At 54.6% G+C, this 19,483-nt stretch overlaps 1 protein-coding gene across 6 annotated transcripts in view; it reads left to right on the top strand.

Moving 5' to 3' along the window:
• Positions 1-19,483, top strand: part of Kiaa1671 (KIAA1671 ortholog) — a 133,448-nt gene that overhangs the window by 44,664 nt on the left and 69,301 nt on the right. For 5 of the 6 annotated variants that reach the window (XM_021163379.3, XM_029476888.2, XM_029476890.2 and 2 more), the window contains one exon: positions 910-1,044. In XM_021163379.3, the coding sequence (XP_021019038.1) occupies positions 910-1,044 (135 nt within the window). Of the gene's footprint in view, positions 1-909; positions 1,045-13,189; positions 13,310-19,483 lie in introns of those variants that run through there. The other variant, XM_029476894.2, reaches the window with a different exon arrangement.

Raw genomic sequence — 19,483 nt, 5'->3', positions numbered from 1 at the left:
AGCAGGGGGCAGTGTGTGAGGTTGGGTAGGGAGCCAGAGTCTCACGCAGTGCCGTGGGTCTGCGAGACCAGGTCCCATCTTCGAAGTGATGGGGTGGAAGTGCGGGTAGGATTTATTTAATGCCACTGGGGTGTGAAAATGAGCCCAGTAGGTGGCAGCAGAAGAGAAGGCTCAGAGCAGCTTTAGGATGTTAAAGAAAGCGAGCCAGGCAGTGGTTTAATCCCAGCACTTGGGAGGCAGAGGCAGGCAGATTTCTGAGTTTGAGGCCAGCCTGGTCTACAGAGTGAGTTCCAGGACAGCTAGGGCTACACAGAGAAACCCTGTCTTGAAAAACAAACAAACAAAAAAGGAAAGCGAGCCAGGGAGAGACAGAGCAAGCGAGGGAGGGAGGAAGGGGTCTAGGAACCAGCAGCCTTGCTCTTCATGATGCGGTGTGCTATTCGCCAGGCACCTGCCCTCTCTGGCCTTCCTGGCTTATGTGCATCGAGTGTGCGGCTTGTAAACCGCGTTCTGGACTCCAGAGTCGGCTGTGATGTTTGTTCTCCAGTTAAGCAGAGAGAGAGGGAAAAATGCAGAATTCAGATTACATGCCTTCGGACTTTTTCCTCTCCCTGCATTTGTATTCAAGGAAAGATGTTCAAACTAGGACCGGACCTTAGGACCATCCTGGGCAAGGACGCGAACAAGACACATCAGTCAGGCACACCTGCCCCCTAGTGGCTGGACTGTGGCACGCAGGCTCAGAGCAAGGCCCTTAACGCTGTTAAAATTGTTCCTTCCCTAGATGGTTGTGGTCAGAGGTTAAGGCCGCACAGTGGTGAAGCTGGGTCACGTGATACCTATGCGCGATGGTGAGGGCCAGCAGACTAGAGGCTCCCACTGAAGCTTTCACTGTGTTTTCTATCTCAGGCGTCTCTGCAGAACCTGGAGCAGAGGGACGGTCGGCAGGACAGCCAGCAGCCGCAACGGCAGGTGTCCCCCGTTGCCTCTGTCCCCAGGCGAAGTCACAGCTTTTGCAAGGACAAGAGGAACAGTCCCCTCGTGGTGAGTGACACCTGCCGGCATCGTCTGCGACCGCTGATTCTGTGGCTATGTGTGGAGGGTTCAGACCCGTGCTGTGTGTGCCGTGCTGTTGGGTTTCTGGCACTAGGTGGCGCTGCAACCCCAGCAGCTGGCTGATGGAGGCGGACCTGTCTTGGGGGCTCACACCAAGATGTCTTTTCAGCAACCTTGAGATTTTTGAGAGTTTATATCCGTGCCCTTGATTTTCTCAGCTGGAAAGCCGGCTGGTGACTCCCGTGTCCATAGCGCTGGTTTGAGGGATGGGAGACAACCAAGAGAAAATGCACCCGTGAGGGACACCAGGCTATCCAAAGCCAGCTCCCCGCTTGGGGGACCTACGGTACACCGTGTTTCTTGGGAAGCCTCTGGCACCAGGAGCCACGCGGTACCCACGAGAGGCCGGACCCAGGCTCCTGTGGTGGTGATTTTGTTGATGCAGTCTGTGAACAGGCTGAGTTCTCTCCTTGTTGGAAAGGTCCCTTGTGGGCGCGACCCAAGCAGTAGCTGTTGACCAGGGTGGCATGGGTTATGACTCACGTGCCCTTCAGCGTCTGTGGTCTGGGGAAAGAGACTTCACTTTCCCGAGTCTTGGTTTTCTCATCTGTAAAATGGGGGTTGTTTGTTCTTAATGTAGGCATCGGGTGACAGGGCCTGGGGTGTTGAGGTTTTGTCTTTTACTGTCTATTGTAATGTTAAGTGCGGGGCCCCCAAGTCTGGAGTCTGCAGGTAGCCCCTGGAACCCTGCCTCTGTTGAGTTAATCTTGATTAGTAAATAAAGATGCTGACAGCCAATAGCTGGGCAGAAGAGACATAGGTGGGGTTGAGGGTTCGAGGGCTTGCAGGAGAGAGAACAGAACAAGGAGGGAGGAGAAAGAAGGAGCTGTCACGGGAGAGAAGAACATACAGGAGGGAGGAGAGCTGCCATGGGCTAGGGGCCGAGTGAACGTGGCTCAGAGTGCGTCCTGGTTGGAGTTGAGAGTGGCCCCGATGGACCATAGTAAATAGTAGGTGATAGCTTGGGGTTATCAATGGGAAGGTAGACTCTAACAGCGTGGAGGATAAGCAGCTGACCAGCTATTGTGCTGCCTAAGACATATCCAAAAATATAAAGGCTGCGTGTGTCTTCCATCTGAGAACATAAATGGTCTAAGGCGGGAAAACTATCCTTTGCCGGGATTAATTAATATTTTTCACTACACCGGGGCATCCACTAGGGGTCTGCTGAGGGGCCTTGGGTGCACAGATCCCCGTGGGGACTCCACAGGTCTATGACGCATGGCCTCCTCTGAAGGTTCCCTTCCTCAGACTTCTTTCATATCCTTGTCTCCAGCTCCTCTCCGGTGGCACCGCATCCCTTATCTGATCAGTGTGAACACGCGCGCGTGCGCGCGTGCGTGTGCGTGTGCGTGTGCGCGTGCGCGTGCGTGTGCGCGCGTGTGTGTGTGTGTGTGTGTGTGTGTGTGTGTGTGCATGCATGCATGCATGCGCATATGCGCGGGAGAGGTTTGAAAGCCTTTTATAGCCCCCCTCCCTCCTCCCAGTTTGCAGGAGGCCTCCCTGGCTGAGGCTCCTCTTCCTCTCTCTGTGTCTTTGAGGACCCTTTTTTCCCCAGGAGCCCTGGGTGACTTCCCTTGGCTCCTCTCTCTGGCTCCCTCCGAGTCCCTCAAGCCCTGCCTGATGCCTGTGGGACCACTCAGCCCTGCAGGACTGGGCTTTCTTCAGTCTCATGCCTGCAGGGTTGGGAAGCAGCCACTAGGGGGCAGCAGTGCCCAGACCACTCCTGGCTCCTCCCACAGCTTGTGATGGACACGCAGTGGCTCTGGGGACTCATTTTCACCTGTGGGACAGAGCAAATGTCTTTTCATTAATGCTTGGCCGAGGAAGCTCCTTCCTGCCGCCTCCACCTCTCCTTTCCCTTTCCCTTTTCCTCTCCTGCTTACCCCCTTCTTGGTATAAATGGGGAAACCAAGGCCCACAGAAAGGACCCAACTTGGTTAGGGTAGCCTTCCAGGAGAGTTTAGGGATTCAGTCACGGCTCTGTGCTTGCCTGAAGTGCTCAGGAAAGTCTGGTGAATGTCTGTTAGTCTGTCTGGTGCATGTTGTCCATTTGTCTGGTGAATGTTGTCTGTTTGTCTGGTAAAGTCTGTCTGTTAGTCTGTCTGGTGAATGTCTTGTCCATTAGTCTGTCTGGTGAATATCTTGTCCATTAGTCTGTCTGGTGAATGTGGTCCATTAATCTGTCTGGTGAATGTCGGCCATTAGTCTGTCCATAACTTCATGCTGTCATTCACTCACCTGGCCTGAAGCACTCTGTCGCCAAGGATAACCTCGCACACTATTTCTCCTGTGTTGAGAGTACAGGTGTGTGCGGCCATGCTCTGTTTATGAGTCCTAGGGCCTGATAGATGCCAGACCAGCCCTCTGCCAGCCGAGCTACATTCTGGCACCCAGTCTCTGTGCTTTGACCCTGCCTCGGGACTTGTTCCGCCCTTACTTGAGAGCCACCCACCTCCCCTGCCATTCAAGCAAACACATTCCATCCTGCTAAAAAGAAAATTAAGATTCAGAGGGGCTCAGCCACCTGCCTTAGGCCACACAGCATTAAGAATAGTTAGACCAGGGGCCCACATGTCTTCATGTCTTGCCTGAGACTTGGGCCCTTCCCAGGACTGTGCTGGGTGGGCTGTCAGTGTGTGCTTGTGTGCCTCTGTGTGTGTGTCTGCAATCCCCTGCCAGCACCCTGCTGCAGCCCCTTCAGGACAGGAGACACCTGGGGCTCAGCTAGGGTTGGCCATGGCTGTTCTGTCTGTCACACTCTAAGCCAGCTGGGGACCCACAGGGCTGATTGATTAGGATATCTGCACGGCCCCACCCAGTACTGCTGGTCATGGGACTGCTCACCGGCTGCCCTACAGGGCAGAGGGAGGCAGGCCACATGCTCTGCCCACACTGTGGGTGCCACCGGCACAGCCAGATGCCTTCTGTTGTTTGCACCTGCGAGCTGTTCTCCTGGGAAAGGAAGATGTCTGCTGTCTCAGGGGTTTTAGCTGAGGCCTGGGACGATGGGAAATAACCTCTCCTGGTCCTGTGGTGCTTCTTCCCTCAGGGGTGGCCACCCTTCTGCTCAGGGTTTATGATCTCCAAGGGGTTATAGAACAAGATGACTCAGTGTGGACCATGACCTTGGGCACAGTTTACCCAGCAGCCCCTCCTGTAACAGTAAAGTCACAAGGCAGCTGTTCTGGGGTTTCCACAGTGCCACAGACTTCTGGAAAGGGATGGGGGGCAGGGAGAGGGATATGGGGGAAGGGGGGACTGGGAAGAGTGATGTGGGGGACTGTTTCTTGTTAGGCCAGCAAGGGCTTCTTTGAGGAAGTGACTCAGGGTGGAGCATGTCAAAGAATCAGAGGCAGGTGACAGGAACAAAGGTCTTGGGACTTATTTCGTTTGCTGGTGATGGTGATGATGACAGTTTTGAGTGAGAGATTATTGGAGCTGAAGTGGACAGGGTGATCCTTGGTAGCAGGATGAGGGTCATGTCTTAGTCAGGGTTTCTATTCCTATATAAAACATCATGACCAAGAAGCAAGTTGGGGAGGAAAGAGTTTATTCAGCTTACACTTCCACATTGCTGTTCATCACCAAAGGAAGTCAGGACTGGAACTCAAGCAGGTCAGGAACCTGGAGGCAGGAGCTGATGCAGAGGCCATGGAGGGGTGCTGCCTACTGGCTTACTTCCTCTGGCTTGCTCAGCTTGCTTTCTTACAGAGCCCAGGACCACCAGCCCAGGGATGGTCCCACCCACAAGGGGCCTTTCCCCCTTGATCACTAATTGAGAAAATGTCTTACAGCAGGATCTCATGGAGGCATTTCCTCAAGGGAGGCTCCTTTCTCTGTGATAATTCCAGTTTGTGTCAAGTTGACACACAAAGCCAGCCAGTACAGGTTGTATCATGGTTTTCTATAGAACTTACTAAATGAATCTTGCTCATATCTATATGAGATCCCATATATGGGATTTATTAGAATGGCTTACAAGCTACAGCCCAGCTTGTCCAACTATGGCTGTCTGCCACCAGGAAGTCCAGGAATCTAGTAGCTGCTCATTCCACGAGGCTGGATGTTGCAGCTGGTCTTTGAGGCCAGCCTGGTCTACAGAGTGAGCTCCAGGACAGCCAGGGCTACACAGAGAAACCCTGTCTCAAAAAACCCAAGGGAAAAAAGTGGGTGTTCTACTTCAAAAGATTTAACTGAGGAAAAGCCCCTCACAGGTGTGCCTAGTCACTTGGGTTTTAGTTAATTCCAGATATAGTCAACTTGGCAACCAAGACTAGTGCTCACAGTGGTTTTGGTAGGGATGTGTTTGTGTGTATGTGTGTGTGTGAAGCTAGAGGTCAGCCTTGACACTTGACCATAACACTTGGTCAGCCTGTGGCCTGGCCCTTTTCTAAGGTATTTTCTCTATCTTAAGGTGCTAGGGAGACCCCAGCTTAGAGATTCTGAACCTGAGGCTCAGATAGGGGAGGTGACCACACAAGGACACACACTGCACAGCAACGCAGCCCGGGTGAGCCCTGGCCTGCAGCAGGGAGGGAAGGGGTCCCAGCCACTGCCACCTGCCCTCAGGAGTCTAGACACACCTGCCCTGCTTGGCAAGCTGCCCTGACAGGGCCTTGAACACTCTGGCACACCTCCCTGGTGGACAGGGACAGGATTGTAGGCCTCTACTGGGAGGAGGTCCAGGCTTGTGGGTATCTTTTAAAGGTTCATGTGACATCACATGACCGACGTGGGCTATCTGCCTAATCAGACAGCCTGGAGCCATTGGTGGGTGTGAGGGAGGAAGGGATTGTGGAGGGATGGTTACCGATTGCTGTCTCACTAGCACACCTAGGAGCTTCCGTGCCAGATTACCTATAACAACCAAGGTGTGGGGAGAATGCCTAAGGTATGGTCTGGCATCAGATAAGACTGGAGGCCTTTATGTGCACACTAGTGCCGTTCCTGAAGAGGCCAGCAGAGGGTGCCAAAGCCTCTTGAGCTGGAGTTGCGTGCAGTTGTGAGCTACCTGGCTCAGGTGCTGGGACCCAAACTCTAATTCTTTGCAAGAGCAGTAAGCACCCCTAATCACTGAACCATCTCTCCAGCGCCTCCCTCTCATTGCCGACCCACGAGGTGCAAGATCCCTTACTGATAATGGTTTAACTCAGCATGTCCAACCTGGAGCTGGCTTACTGTCTCCCCCTCTGCAAATGACTTCTTATGACACCCAGTCCCAGCCTGGCTGCCCCGCAGGTGTGCAGGCAGTGAACCCCATCATGTTTGTGAGGTCTGTGGTGGCCACATGAGGTGTGTTCTGCTCTGATGGAAATGTGCGTTTGGGGGTGTTTCAGTTCAGGGCAGTTCCTGATCCTGCCTCTTGGGGGGCCATGGTTGTTGTACTTCTGAGCTATATAGCATTGCTGTCGATTAGAATTGCATGCGTTGCAAGGTGTGGCTACAGTTGCTGTACTCCCCCTCCCCCACCTGCAGTGTTTGAGTGTCCCCCACCCTTTGATTGCTGATACTCTCATGCCTTTCTTGATGCTCACACACCTTCAAGTACTATTTGGCAGAGGTCTGGTAATGCTCTTTAAAATGTCCTGGAAGATTCCAGTCTGAGACCCTGTTTCTCACCCAGCCTGTGTGGAAAAACAGCTTTCTCCCAAAAGTCAACTCCTGATGATGGGCCATGCCTAAGGACTTTGGAGGCCGTGGGAGATGGTTCTGTAATCCATTAGTGATGTCTGCATGATTCAAGGCAGGCAGAGAACTGGATGTCAAATGTTTGTTACACCTGGTTCAGGAGCAAGTTTTGTGACACACATACACACACACACACACACACACACACACACACACACACACACACACACACAGTTCAGTGCACATATGAATGCACATGCCCCAAAGGAATTTGGAGAACTTTGCTTACAGTTCTCTAAATCTCAGAAATATTTGTCTATGTTTTGTCTCCCTCCCTTGTGGGTCTCCTCCAACACAGGGGTAACTAAGCCTTGCAATCTATCAAGGTCTCAAGAGCTACCCAGCCTCCTGATGCCCGTGTCCTGTCCCAGATGGGACATCATCAAGTGTGTAGCAGGAAGAATCTCACAGGCTGCTGGGGACCCACACTAGGATCCTCACGCCTGCACAGCAAGCTCTCTACCCTCTGAGGATTCGCCAGCCCAGGATGATCTTGCACTCACTTGGTAACCGAGGCAGGTCTTCCATCCTCCTGCCTCAGTCTCTTGAGTAGCTAGAAAGACGAGCCTGAGTCACGATACCTGGCTATGACTTTTAAAAATAACTGTATAGTTTGTCTGTTTAAATTTCAACAGCTTTTGTTTGTTGGTTTGTTTGTTTGGAGACAGGGTTTTTCTGTGTAGCCCTGGCTGTCCTGGAGCTTGCTCTGTAGGCCAGGCTGGCCTCGAACTCACAGAGATTTGTCTGCCTCTGCCTGGAGTTAAAGCCTGGTAGGGACCCACCGCTAGGCTAAACTTTGAATGCTCAGAGCTATGAAACCATTACTATAGTGAGGCTTAGAAACTGTTATCACCCCCCCCCGGGGGGTACCTACACCCACCAGTCGCCACGCCCCCACTCCTTCCTCTCATGAGTCTGTTCTCTGGGCACATTCACCTGTACCCCAGAGCCCAGAGAGATGTAGCAGGTCATCAGAGACTTTTGGGCCTGGCTTTCCCCACTTGGAATGCTTCCGGTTTCGTGCATACAAGTGTCATGAACAAGTATTGTTCCTTTTTCATGGCTGAATAATATTCTGCTATATAAACATCCCATTTATTTGTAATTAATAAAAGGGCTCAGGACACTGAGCTGGCATGGATCTCTACACAGAGTCCCTAGGTGGGACAGAGTGCATGGGGGTGTTGGATGTAGTGGATGGGTGGATCTCTGAGGGTAGATCCCCCAACTCACTATTGCTCAGCAGGGATTCCTAATGCCAGGCCTTCCTTGAGATGCCCTCAATTACCTTGGGGTTCCTAACTCTAGCTTTGCAGCCCTGTCCCTCTGGACTGTGCGACTGAAGCTGCCTTGAGGGGGGACAAGCCCAGCCAGGGCAGGAATTCAGTGCCATGCAAGGTCAGAGGACTTGATACCTTCATGCCATGGTGCTGAGGCCTCACAAGGGTCTAGCTGATGGACTGAGGCTTGGAGAAACTGAGGCATGGGGAAGTGAGGTGATTTGGACAAAGCAGAGACTGCGTGGGGGGCATCAGAAGGACTCTGTACCCTGCAGCATCAGGTCTCAGTAGGGTGAGTGCTTTCTGACTGAGTTTTCTGTCCCTGTTCCCCCAGCCTTCTGTGAGATTGACCTTAACCAGAAATGACCACCAGAGGGCAGGGTGGAGGTGCTCTAGCACCAATGCAGTAGATTTTTAACATTCATTTTGTGTGTGTGTGTGTGTGTGTGTGTGTGTGTGTGTGTGTGTATGTGTTGTGAGGTGTCAGTTCTTTATTCCATGTGGGTCCCAAGGATCAAACCCTGGGGGCCCTTAGGCTTTATATCAAGTGTCTTTGCTCATTGAGCCCTGGCTCAGGCCCAAGTTACTACTTGGTTTCTAAAGCCTGTCTTCTTTGTTCTCAGCCTCTGAGGCCTGCTTTTCCATGACCCTGTTGATTCTCTCTGTCCGTGGAGCTTGCTAATGGGCCATCCTGCCGTGTTCCCCCTTGACCCTGGGATGGTTTCTGTTGTTTGTATCCAGCGTCAGGGCCACCCTGGGTTGAGACCCTGCTGTATGACCACCCGTGCCGCATGCTGGCCACATTTATGTTTACAATGATGCCTCTCTACCAGACAGAGGAAGAAATCTGTTTTTATTTCTAAAAGGAATGTGTGCTGGGTAGGGGGTATGGTGCTCTGGTTAGCCCACAGCGAGAGAGCTTCGAGGGCTTGGGAACAATACCGCCGACTTGACAGGTTTTGGAGACACCGTGCCTTTGGCTTGAAGTGTCTGACATCTCAGGCCCATGGGTCCCTGTATACAGTAGGGGGCAGCATCCAGTAGGGCCTCAGGGGAAGTGGTGAGTGGGTGAGCTGTCTGGGTTCACATGCAGATGCCTGGGTTGCAGGAAGTGGGAGGCGTGACGCTGACTCCCCCCCCCCCCCCAGCATCCGCTCCCTGGCCCTGCCATGTGGTCTGTGTGTCCTTGGAGGCTGAAATGTAGGTACAGATGGAAGCCTTTGACCGACCTAAGACAGCACAGGAGAGTTAAACCCTTCCGTCCGCCTCCCCCCCCTCCCGCCCCCCGACAGATCTAGCTCACCAGAGTTTCTAACACAAGGTGTTAGACACCCACAGGGTTCCCGAATCTAGTTTTGCAGCAGCCCTGTCCTTTGGGACTGCGCACCAGGAGCTAACAGGATGCCAGGCCCACCCAGGGCAGGAATTCAGTGACATGCAGGGTCACTAATAAAAAGGCACAGAGGTAACCTATGATGCAGGTGACCTTTGGGGACCCTGGCATCAGTCCCTTAGAGGCATCCAGCTTGCTTTAGAGTGAGGGGTCATGTCTGAGCACTGGTTCAGGGCCTGATGGCCAGGAAGGGGCCTACGGAGGAGGAGCCAGAGTTGGCAGGCTAGAAGGGAGGGATGCCCAGTTGTTGCTTGAGGAGCCTGGGACAAGGAACTGTGGCTGGGACAAGGTGGCAAGGCCCTAGCTGGACCTCAGGCATGAGTAGAGCTAGCCAGGTGGAGGCAGAGGTTAACTGAGGCCCTGCGGGTCACTACACACATGTGACTCAAATAACAGGTCTCCTTGTCCAGCACTGGAGGCCAGAGTGGGAAGTGAGTCTCAGTGTGGACAGGACGCCTTGCCTCCGGACAGTGCTTGGGAGAGTCCATTCTGTTGCCCGCCAGCCCCTCGAGGGTGCAGGCTTTCCTTGGCTTGAAGTCATGCTCTCCCTCCATGGTCTGCATGGCTCTCCCATGAATGTGCAGCCTCACCCCCTGCCCCCGTGACTGTACCTTGGGCCATCACAGCAAGGCACTAGAGGGAGGGACTGGTATTTATTCCTGGAGGCTGAAAGCACAAGGTCAAGAAGTTGGAGGTTTCTGTCCCTCCGCAGAGGACCTGTTGTTCCTCACGATGGTGCCTCTGGGTATTCTCAGATGACAAAAGGGTTGAGCTGTCCCTTCAGCCCTTCCGAAGCCTGAGAAGTGGGTCCCTCATGGCTTCACCTTCTGAGGCTGGCCCCACGATCCAGAATGAGCCCACGTCGGGTTCTCTATGCTGTCTGCATGGACTGGCTTCAGACATCGACTGTAGGCGGAAGCATAGTTTTGGGGGTCGTCGGGGTCCGGTGGGGAGAGGCGGATAGGGCCCTGGGGTAGGGCGTTCACATAATACATCTGATAATACATCATAATCTGCCGTTTTCCGTGGGTTCTGTCTACACCGTGGGCTTGCCTGGTCTGAGTTTGGAAGTTTCTTTTTTCTCTTGTCTTCCCCTACCACTACCTTCCATGGTGCCCTTCACTGTCATCGATGCTCCGCCCCCTCCACCGAGGCTCCGCCCCCATGCCTCCTGCTGTCCCGTGAGCTCCCCAGCTGGGTCCTGTTCTCGGTGTCCCTGGCTCCCTGCTGGGCCATCTGTCCTATGTGGCTTTGGGGCTCCTCTCTTTCCTGCCCATGTGGCACCCTGTCATTCCATATCCTGTGTCTCTTTCTGCTTGTCACTCCCGGCCTCGCCTCCCGTCTCTCTTCCCTTCTTCCTGCTGCCCGCTCTGCTTTGCCCGTTGGTCTAGAGGAGCCCACAGCAGCAGGATCTGTCTGCCCGCCCAGCCTCTGGGCAGTCAGTCCTTTAGTCTGCAGTCAGCCCTGAGGCCTTGCTCCTCCGCCCAGTCAGTCAGTCAGTCAGTCTGTTTGTCTGTCTGAGCGCAGGGTACAGGCGTCACCTGCTCTGTCAGTTGTCAGGGCAGGCACAGCCTTGGACTTGTGTCAGTAACTGAGCATGGCCCAGCCCTCCACTGTTCTGTCAGACGGCTGTCAGTCAGAGAGCAGGGCATGCGCTCCAACATGCGGTTGGTCGGTAGTGAGTAGGGCGGGCTTCCAACTGTTGTCAGGGCAGCTCCTCAGTGAATGAGCAGGGCCGCCACTTCCACTGTGTTAACCAGTAAGGGAGTCCAGGCCCAGTTGTCAGGGGGCGGGGCTGGTCTTAGAGGGCGGGGCCCGGACAACACTGCTCTGTCTGTCAGGGAGCGTGGCCTGCCTTAGCCAGAGGGCGGGGCCTGGCCTCTACTGTTCTGTCAGTCAGGGGGCAGGGCCTGCCTTAGCCAGAGGGCGGGGCCCGGCCTCCACTGTTCTGTAAATCAGTCAATGATCAAAATCCAGCCTCTACTGTTCAGTCAGTCATGGGTCGGGGCCGTCCTCCACTTTTTTGTCAGTCATTAAAGGGGCGGGGCCTGGCCTCTACTGTTTCCAGTCAGGGGATGGAGCCTTCCTTAGACAGAGGGCAGGGCCCGGCCTCCACTGTTCTGTCAGTCATTCAGGGAGCTCGGCCTTCAGCTATGATGCCTGTCCCTGAGACTGCCTGACCTGGCTCAGCACTGTAACCACGGCCATGTGATGAGCAGCTAAGGCCCAGACCTGCTGGGTGAGGGGTTCCGAGAGCAGATGAACCTCAGCCCTGCCTCTGAGGGACTTTGAAGATTAATACCCTGCAGTGTCCCTAGCGGTTAAGCCCAGCCACCATGTTCAAGGTGGTTTTCCCTTAGCTGCTGTGCCTCTCCGCCGGGTGGCGAGTGGGGCTAAAGTATGCACCACCAAGGAGCCAGTGTGTCCTTGGGGGCCGGAGCCAGCCTCTGCTTCTGCTCCGTCCTGAATGCGTCTCCTCATATCGCTTTCCTCTCTCAGAACCCGAAGGACCTGGGTCTGCCTGAAAGTTGGGCTGGTCTCTGGAGGGTGGCACTGAGTAGGCGCCTTTGATTTGAATCCTGGCTCCCACTGAATAAGCCTTCACTTTGAGCCACTCTCTCTCTCTCTCTCTGAGCCTCTGTTTCCCTTTCTGTAAAATGGGGGTAACTGAGCTCTTGCCAAGGCTGCTAGTGGGAGGAACACACAGGCCTGAGGCCGGCCCTGTGAGCCTGTGCCCGGCTGTGCCTTCCCTCTCTGTAAGGTCTCCGGGAGGAGGTTTGCTGGGACACATATTCTATTCCTCTCCCGTGTAATCACACTTGTAGGTACGGGCTCATTCTTACCCACACACACAGGCACACATGCGCGCGTATACACGCCCACCCATAGTCATTGGCGTCATGCGTTCATAGTTCATATCCACACACATTCCCATGCCCACCCTCACCTGGCACGTGCACCCCCACTATCACTCTTTATATCCCAACCCCACACTGCCCCCCGCACACCCCCAAACCTGCCCTCTGTGCACCCCCAAACCTGCCCCCTGCACACCCCCCAACCCTGCCCCCTTCCCATCCCCCAACCCTGCCCCCTTCATACCCCTAACCCTGGCCCTCCAACCCTGCCCTCAACTCTGCACCTCCAACCCTGCACCCCCCAACCCTGCACCCCCCAACCCTGCCCCCTGCACACACCCCCAGCCCTGCCCCCAGCACAATCCTCCAACCCTGCCCCTTTCATACCCCTAACCCTGGCCCTCCAACCCTGCCCTCAACTCTGCACCTCCAACCCTGCACCCCCCAACCCTGCCCCCTGCACAATCCCCCAACCCTGCCCCCTGCGCACCCCCTAACCCCGCCCCCTGGACACACCCCCAGCCCTGCCCCCTGCATACACCCCCAACCCTGCCCCCTGCCCACCCCTAACCCAGGTCACAGGTTTCCCTGGGCCACATGGGCGCTGTGGAGGAGGAGCACCCTGACCCCGCCCACTACCCAACCCTTGTCCCGCCCCTCCTGGTCCTGCCCCTCCTGGGCCAGCCCCCCGGGATGCTGACACCAGCTTTGGGGACTTGGCTGCAGTTTCACCCCAGAGGTGGCCGTGGCCGCTCACAGGGCCGTCAGGCCACCTGGCTATGAGCCCTGGCTTCTGAAAGATTCATGCCACCCTGAATTTGACTCTGGGGGCGGTGAGAGGAGTGGGGAGGGAGGAGCCACCTCCTCCAGGGACAAGGTGGAAGCGCAGGCACAGGCGCGTACCCACAGCCTGCTCAGAGATGGACTACTACTACTGCCCCAGCCTGCTGAAACTGCTGCAGTACCTGTGGGTGAGTGTGGCCGCAGGGGTCTGCAGCTTGTCTGAGCAGCCGAGCAGCCGCCTGTGCCTTTCTCTGGACTGACAGTGACTGTTGGAGGGGAGGGAGTTTGAGGGAGGTGGGCAGCTTGGGTGGGAGCATAGGCTAGGAGGGACAGTCTGCAGTCCTGAGCTGGGACTGTTGCCAGCCCAGTGGGTTCGTGGTTCCTTCGGAGAGCACGCTTTCCAGGCAGGGGGTGGGGGTGAGGGGGGGGGGCTGGGCTTCTTCCTGATAGCTTTGATAGCTTTGTTTGCCTTCCCCGCCAAACTTGGCAAAAGTGAACCTAGGACCCATCCCGCCCCCACTCCCGCCCCCACTCCTACGTGGTATACAGCAGAGGAAAGAATCCCCCCAGAACGCTGTGGGAACCTTAGTTGGGCTTCCCGCCTGGAAGGGCTCTGTGGGTACCTCATTTTGACTGAGACAGATCTGTGTGTCCTGGGCTTGTCCCCTCTCTAGCTCACTCCTTCCTCCCTGGTGGGACTAAGGGGACTGACCCAGTAACAGTGACACTTTTCAGGGCTCTGCAGTCTGAAGAAATGAACCAGGGACTCACTATAGTGTTGGGTTTTCTAGAACTAGTGCTACTGAGTTAAAAATTCCCAGAAGGGAAAGTTTGGAAAATTGTTACTTTTTTCCTTTCTTTCTGAATATTTGCAGACACTTGAGATACTTGCCACACAGATTTTCCTGAGCTAAAATGTAGCTTTTGGAAACATTGTCTCTCTTAGCATTGCCCGCCAAAGCCCTCGTGGAATGGCTGGGAAATGGGTGTTTTTTCAGTCCCTGATGCCCTCAGATCACCGGGAAACAAACACCTCCCAGTCATTTATTGATTAACTTTCCTTGTTTGTTTTTTATTTTTTACTTTTTATTATTATTACAAATGTAAGCTACAAATGATACACAGAACACTTGGAATGCACCAGAACCTAAGGAGAGAGAGGAACTAACCGTTGGCTCCTGTTTTTCCTTTCCTTTCCTTTCCTTTCCTTTCCTTTCCTTTCCTTTCCTTTCCTTTCCTTTCCTTTCCTTTCCTTTCCTTTCCTTTCTTTTCTTTTCTTTTCCTGACAGTTTCATTCTATAGCCCACTTTGGCCTGGAACTCTTGGGTATCCCCCTGCCTCAGCCACCCAAACAGTAGAGGTTTGTGCCACATGCCGGGCTTATTTATATTTTGAAGTCTGCAGCCCCTAGTGTCCCAGTGCTCAGCTGTGTTTTGGTGCCAGGGCAGGGATGTGGCCAAGAGACGGTGCTCACCCCCCCATGCGCATGGACAAGTAGCTGTGGTCATGTGTTCATACCCGCCGACAGTGGCGGTGGCAATTTTGAGGTCAAGTTTGACACTCTGAACACAGCATAAACAGGATGCTTTGGGGATTTCCTTAGGGGGCTTTGGATGTGGTTGTATGTTGGCGTGCATGATGGAGCGTGGTGCTGTGGCAGACATGGTCTTATGGGATGTGAAGTCTGTCAGAGTCTGCCAAGATAGCCCTGGGGGATCTAAGCAAGGGTTGGGGGAGGGTGTGCTAGGCAGAAGAACTGGGAGCAAGGAGGTTTGAGCATGCACAGCAAGTTTCACCACAGGAATACAGACAGCCTAGCCTGTCTGAGGTCAGTGAACAGCCTCAGTTCCTTGAACCAGAAGGAAAGCTGGGAGGACAGGTAGTTTAGGTCTTCTGTAGGTGTGGCATGGTAGAACTCTAGTCACTTGGGCCCTACTGCTGGCTCCTGGCTATGGAAATCACCTGCAGTATCTCTGTCCCACCAAGTCACTAGACTCTGGCCAGCACAGGTGGCTGAGACCACGGCTTAGGACCAGCCCTCCACCTACAGAGTTAAGCTGGACACGCCTAACCTGTGTCCTCCGTGGGAAGCCTGGAAATGTGGGAGACCCACGGGCTGCAGCTTAGCTTCCTCATCTGCACAGCGGGCCGTACGACCTCTCACACTTCCCTGTCACAATTCCTCCAGGCCCTCACATCTGCAGCCCAGGGCCACTCGGAGACTGCTAGGGCTTCCTTTTCTCAGTGACCCAGTGTCGGGTTCAGAGCAACTGTCTAGCGGGGGGGCCTCAGCAGGGAGCCAAGGAGGGGAGTGTGCCCTCTGCCTCTCCCCAGATGGTACATGGCTGTTGTCATCCTGTGGGTGCTTGGATGGTTGTCTTCCCATCTCTGCACTCTTTCCCCGGGTCACCACCAACCCCGCTCCGTGGGTGCCTCCGTATAATCTGACTTTAGATTGCACCTATTACTGAGATCATGCAGTGTGAGGCTCTTACCTAATTTGGTGTCTTTTGTGTTCATCCATGATGCTGTGAGTGGCGAAAGGTGTGTAGTGTTCCGTTGTGTGTGCATGCAAGCATGTGCGTGGTGCATCCTGGTGACCTGTCTGTCCACTTAGATTGCTTGGCTGTGACCCCGTGTCTCTCACTTTGATGAGCGAGGAGGCGTGTGTGGTCTCCTGTGAAGCATGGGGGTCATTTCCTTTGTGTGCATGCCCAGAGAGAGGATAGCTGCTCAGCATTTAATGCTCAGCATTGCTGTGTGCACAGAGGAGGCGTCCGGGAACACCGAGGTGCAGCCTTCCGGCAGAGAACTGGAACACAGGGGCTGGCGAGCACTGGCTGCTCCCTCGGAAGCCCCACATGGAGGGAGGCTCACCACCATCTGTAACTCCAGTTCCAAAGGATCCTTCACCATCGTTTGGCCTCCATCCACAACGCAATGCGCGTGTGCATGCGCGCGCGCGCGCGCGCGCGCGCGCACACACACACACACACACACACACACAAAACAAGTCAGTAGTTAGAAGAACTGGGAAGGGCCTCAGCTGACTTGTCTGGCACACGTGCAGTCAGCCCTGGGTTCCCTCCCCAGCACTGTACAAGCGGTATGTGGCCTGGTGACACGCACCCCTGAGCTCAGCTGGGGAGGACAGGGGGATTAGGAGTTCAAAGTCATCCTCAGATACATAGCAAGTTAGAGGCCAGCCTGAGCTACATGACATAACTCCCTCTATTCCCTCTGCCCCCTTCCATGCAAGCAGGGAATCTATATGAGCTCACTGCTGTGAAACTCCAGACTAGATTCTGAGCTCTGAGGGGCTGAACTTGCCCTCCTGGGGATGCTTGACAGTCTGTCTGGAGATATTTTTGGTTGCCTTAACTGGGAGTGGAGGGTGGGGACTGGTACTTGTGGTATGTTGTGGATAGAGGCCAATAGTGCTGCTCGATGCTGTGCAAGGCAGGGCAGCCTCCTTCCAATCCCTTAGCACCATCAGGACCAGTCATGACCAACACATCAAGGGAGATGCTGGGGGGAGAACTCATCAATGAAGATAGGGGAGGATTGACTCATGGGTAGCTGAGAGGAGGACTCCTGGGAAGCTGAAGGGAGGACTCATGGGAGGACTGCTCCATTCAAAGGCTATGTTTTCCCATGGCATCTCTAGCAGGATCCCAGTCTGCACTTTACTGTTTACTGTTTTAGGTGGGAATCCACAACAGGGCCTCACAATTGCCCGCTGACCAAGTGAGTCCTGGTTGTGAGCTCACAAGCTCTTATGTGTGCTCACCGACATGGGCAGTCACATCTTTAAAGTGCTTGTGTTAGGCCTGGGGGGGGGGGGTGAGCCTATGTCATCCCTGCCTCTCAGGAGGCTGAGGCAGGAGGAGCAAAAGTTCAAGGCCTGCTGGGGCCACAGAGTGAGTTCAAGCCTCAGTAACTCAGTTTCTGTCTCAAAACTAAAAATGTGGAGAAGAGGGTTGGGGATTTGGCTCAGGAGAAGAGCTCTTGCCCAACATCCATGAGGCCTGGGTTCCATCCTGGTACCACAGACAGACATCTCAGTAAGTAAGCGCAGGGTCTGATGGCCGTGCTCCTTCCTGTCCTCGGCCTTGATTAATTACTCAGTCCGGTCCTTCCAGCTTGAGCAGGATTTTGCTCTCCGGTGTTCCCTGTGCCCTTTAACCTCAGCACTCTCAGATCTTTCTCAAGATTTCTCAGTCTTCCTCAGGTCCCTGGGTAGCCTAGCCAGGATTGGCTACGGCAGATGTCTGCAAAGGGGCCATTTGTAGGGCTGTGGGGCTGTCTGCCTGTGGGTAGCTTCCCGCCTACAGCCTGGTCTTGCACATAGCCCTGGAGATGAGGCCCCCACCCCCACCCCCACCCCCAGCTCCTGGGCCTGCCCTGCATCAGCTGGGAAGTGGGAGGGGATTGAGTTTCTGTCACCCTGTCATTAGTAACCAGAGCTGGTGGCTTCCTCTTCTGGGGCTCTTTGGAGTCACTTAATCTTGCTGATGAGATAAGCCAGGTAGACAGACCCTCCTTGGGTCCGTGTGTCTGCTGCTGGGTGTCTGACTGGAAGCTGTAGCCCCTGCTGTTCTTCTGAGCCCTTACGAAGTCTCCTGGCACGAACTTCATGGGTCTTGTGGGCAACGCAGGCCACCCCACCCTTGCCACTGTGAGCAGAACTCTGCAGCACCTGCATTTTGCAGCTGAGGGGAACTGAAGCCTGTGAGGTTTGGTATCTTATTCAAGGCCCCCACTGGGACCTGTCAGAGTCAGGATGTAAAGCCCTGGTCCCATTTCAACCACTTCTAGGGTCTGAATGGGAACACAGAGGCTGCCAGGGTTAAGGTGGCTTGGCAAGCTCTGGTGAAGCCCATATGGCGTGCATAAGCTTTCAGGATGACGTAGCTGGCACCAGGGACCCCCTGGGTGTTGGTGGGAGGAAGCCCTGGCCTGCACTATGGCTCTAGCCATTCCTGACGGGGAAGTCACACAACTGCTCTGAATTTCTGCTTCCTTGTCTGTGGCTTGGGCTGGCAATTGTAGGACTGGTTAGGGGCTGGGCTTTGGGGAACAGCCGTGTTCAGATGCACTTTGGAAGAGATGGAACACCCCCCCCACCCCACCCCCCACACCTCTCACTATTCCTGACCTATCCAGCTTGCGGTGAGGCCTGGGGATGGTCCTCGGTGGGTCCCTCAGCTTGCTCAGGAAGCTGTAGGCCCACAGAGCTGCATGGTGGGATCCCAGGACAGTAGGAACACAACACATGATAGGGAAACCAAGGCAGCCCATGCTGCAAGGGCCGTGCCTGGTCTGGGGGACGGGGCAGATTACTGTCCGTGGAATGCTGGGACAAGCTGCCCGCTTCCCACTTGGTGGCCAAGTTTGGCCTGTCCACATTCCCCCACTAGCAGAGCTTGTTCTTTAGATGGAAAATGTCTAAATGTAGCTGGCTTGGCTCTCACTACCACCCCTCCCCCCCCCCCCCCCGCAATCCCCTGGCATTCTTGTGAAGTGTTTGCTTAGCCGAGGCCCTCTGCAGCCTGTGGCCTCTTCCCGGTGATGATGTCGGTAATAACAGTCCCGGAGAAGCCTGCAAGACGTCCCCCACTCCCCATGGTCTCCACATATGATTCATCAGTGCTCACAACAGCCCTCAAGTGAATGCTGACATTATTATTAAGTATGTGGAGAAACTGAGGCTCTGGGAGATCCAGTAACTCCTTAATATTCAGGCAGAGGCTGAGCTGGGGTTTGAACCAGGGAGGTATAAAAAAAAGTTAAATTTGGTGACTGTGTTGTTCCACTGTGCTGGAAGGGCCATGTGTGGAGGGTCACCTCCGTCATGGCCACGCTGCTCAGTGGGTGCTCAGGAGATGTGAGCACTGTCCATGTGTTTGAGTTACAGATGGCTAAGGGACTGCCTGCTGCTTGCTGACAACCCTGGAACACGTTGCTGCTTCTGCTGTGGCCCTGGTTGAGGTTCTGGGTCTCACTTCTTACCCTGCTAAGGCCCCGGTTTCGCCTTGCTCACTGAGGTCTGGGGCTGAAATGGAAGAACTGGCTAATGCCAGTCCTATCCCTGCACAGAGGTTTAAGCCACAGGACATGAGTCACTGAGGTTTTCAGATTGGCTAGAGTATGGGTTTTCAAGTCTGGGTCTCAGGCTTTGGGTCCCAGCTGATTCACTTCTTTGTGTGCCACAGGGGCCTCGGCCCATGCTTCATCTCTAGAACCTCAGTGGTGTTATCTGTAGAATGGGGTTAGTAACTCAGCTTCCTCTTGGGCTTCCTGAGGAGCTGGTGAGGTGGTACAAACAAGGCCCTGCGCACAGTGGGTGCTGGGTAAATGAT

Source organism: Mus caroli, unplaced genomic scaffold, assembly GCF_978045245.1.
Source record: "Mus caroli unplaced genomic scaffold, Mus_caroli_1 scaffold_4, whole genome shotgun sequence".
Taxonomy (NCBI): domain Eukaryota; kingdom Metazoa; phylum Chordata; class Mammalia; order Rodentia; family Muridae; genus Mus; species Mus caroli.
This window is presented reverse-complemented; position numbering and strand designations above follow the sequence as displayed.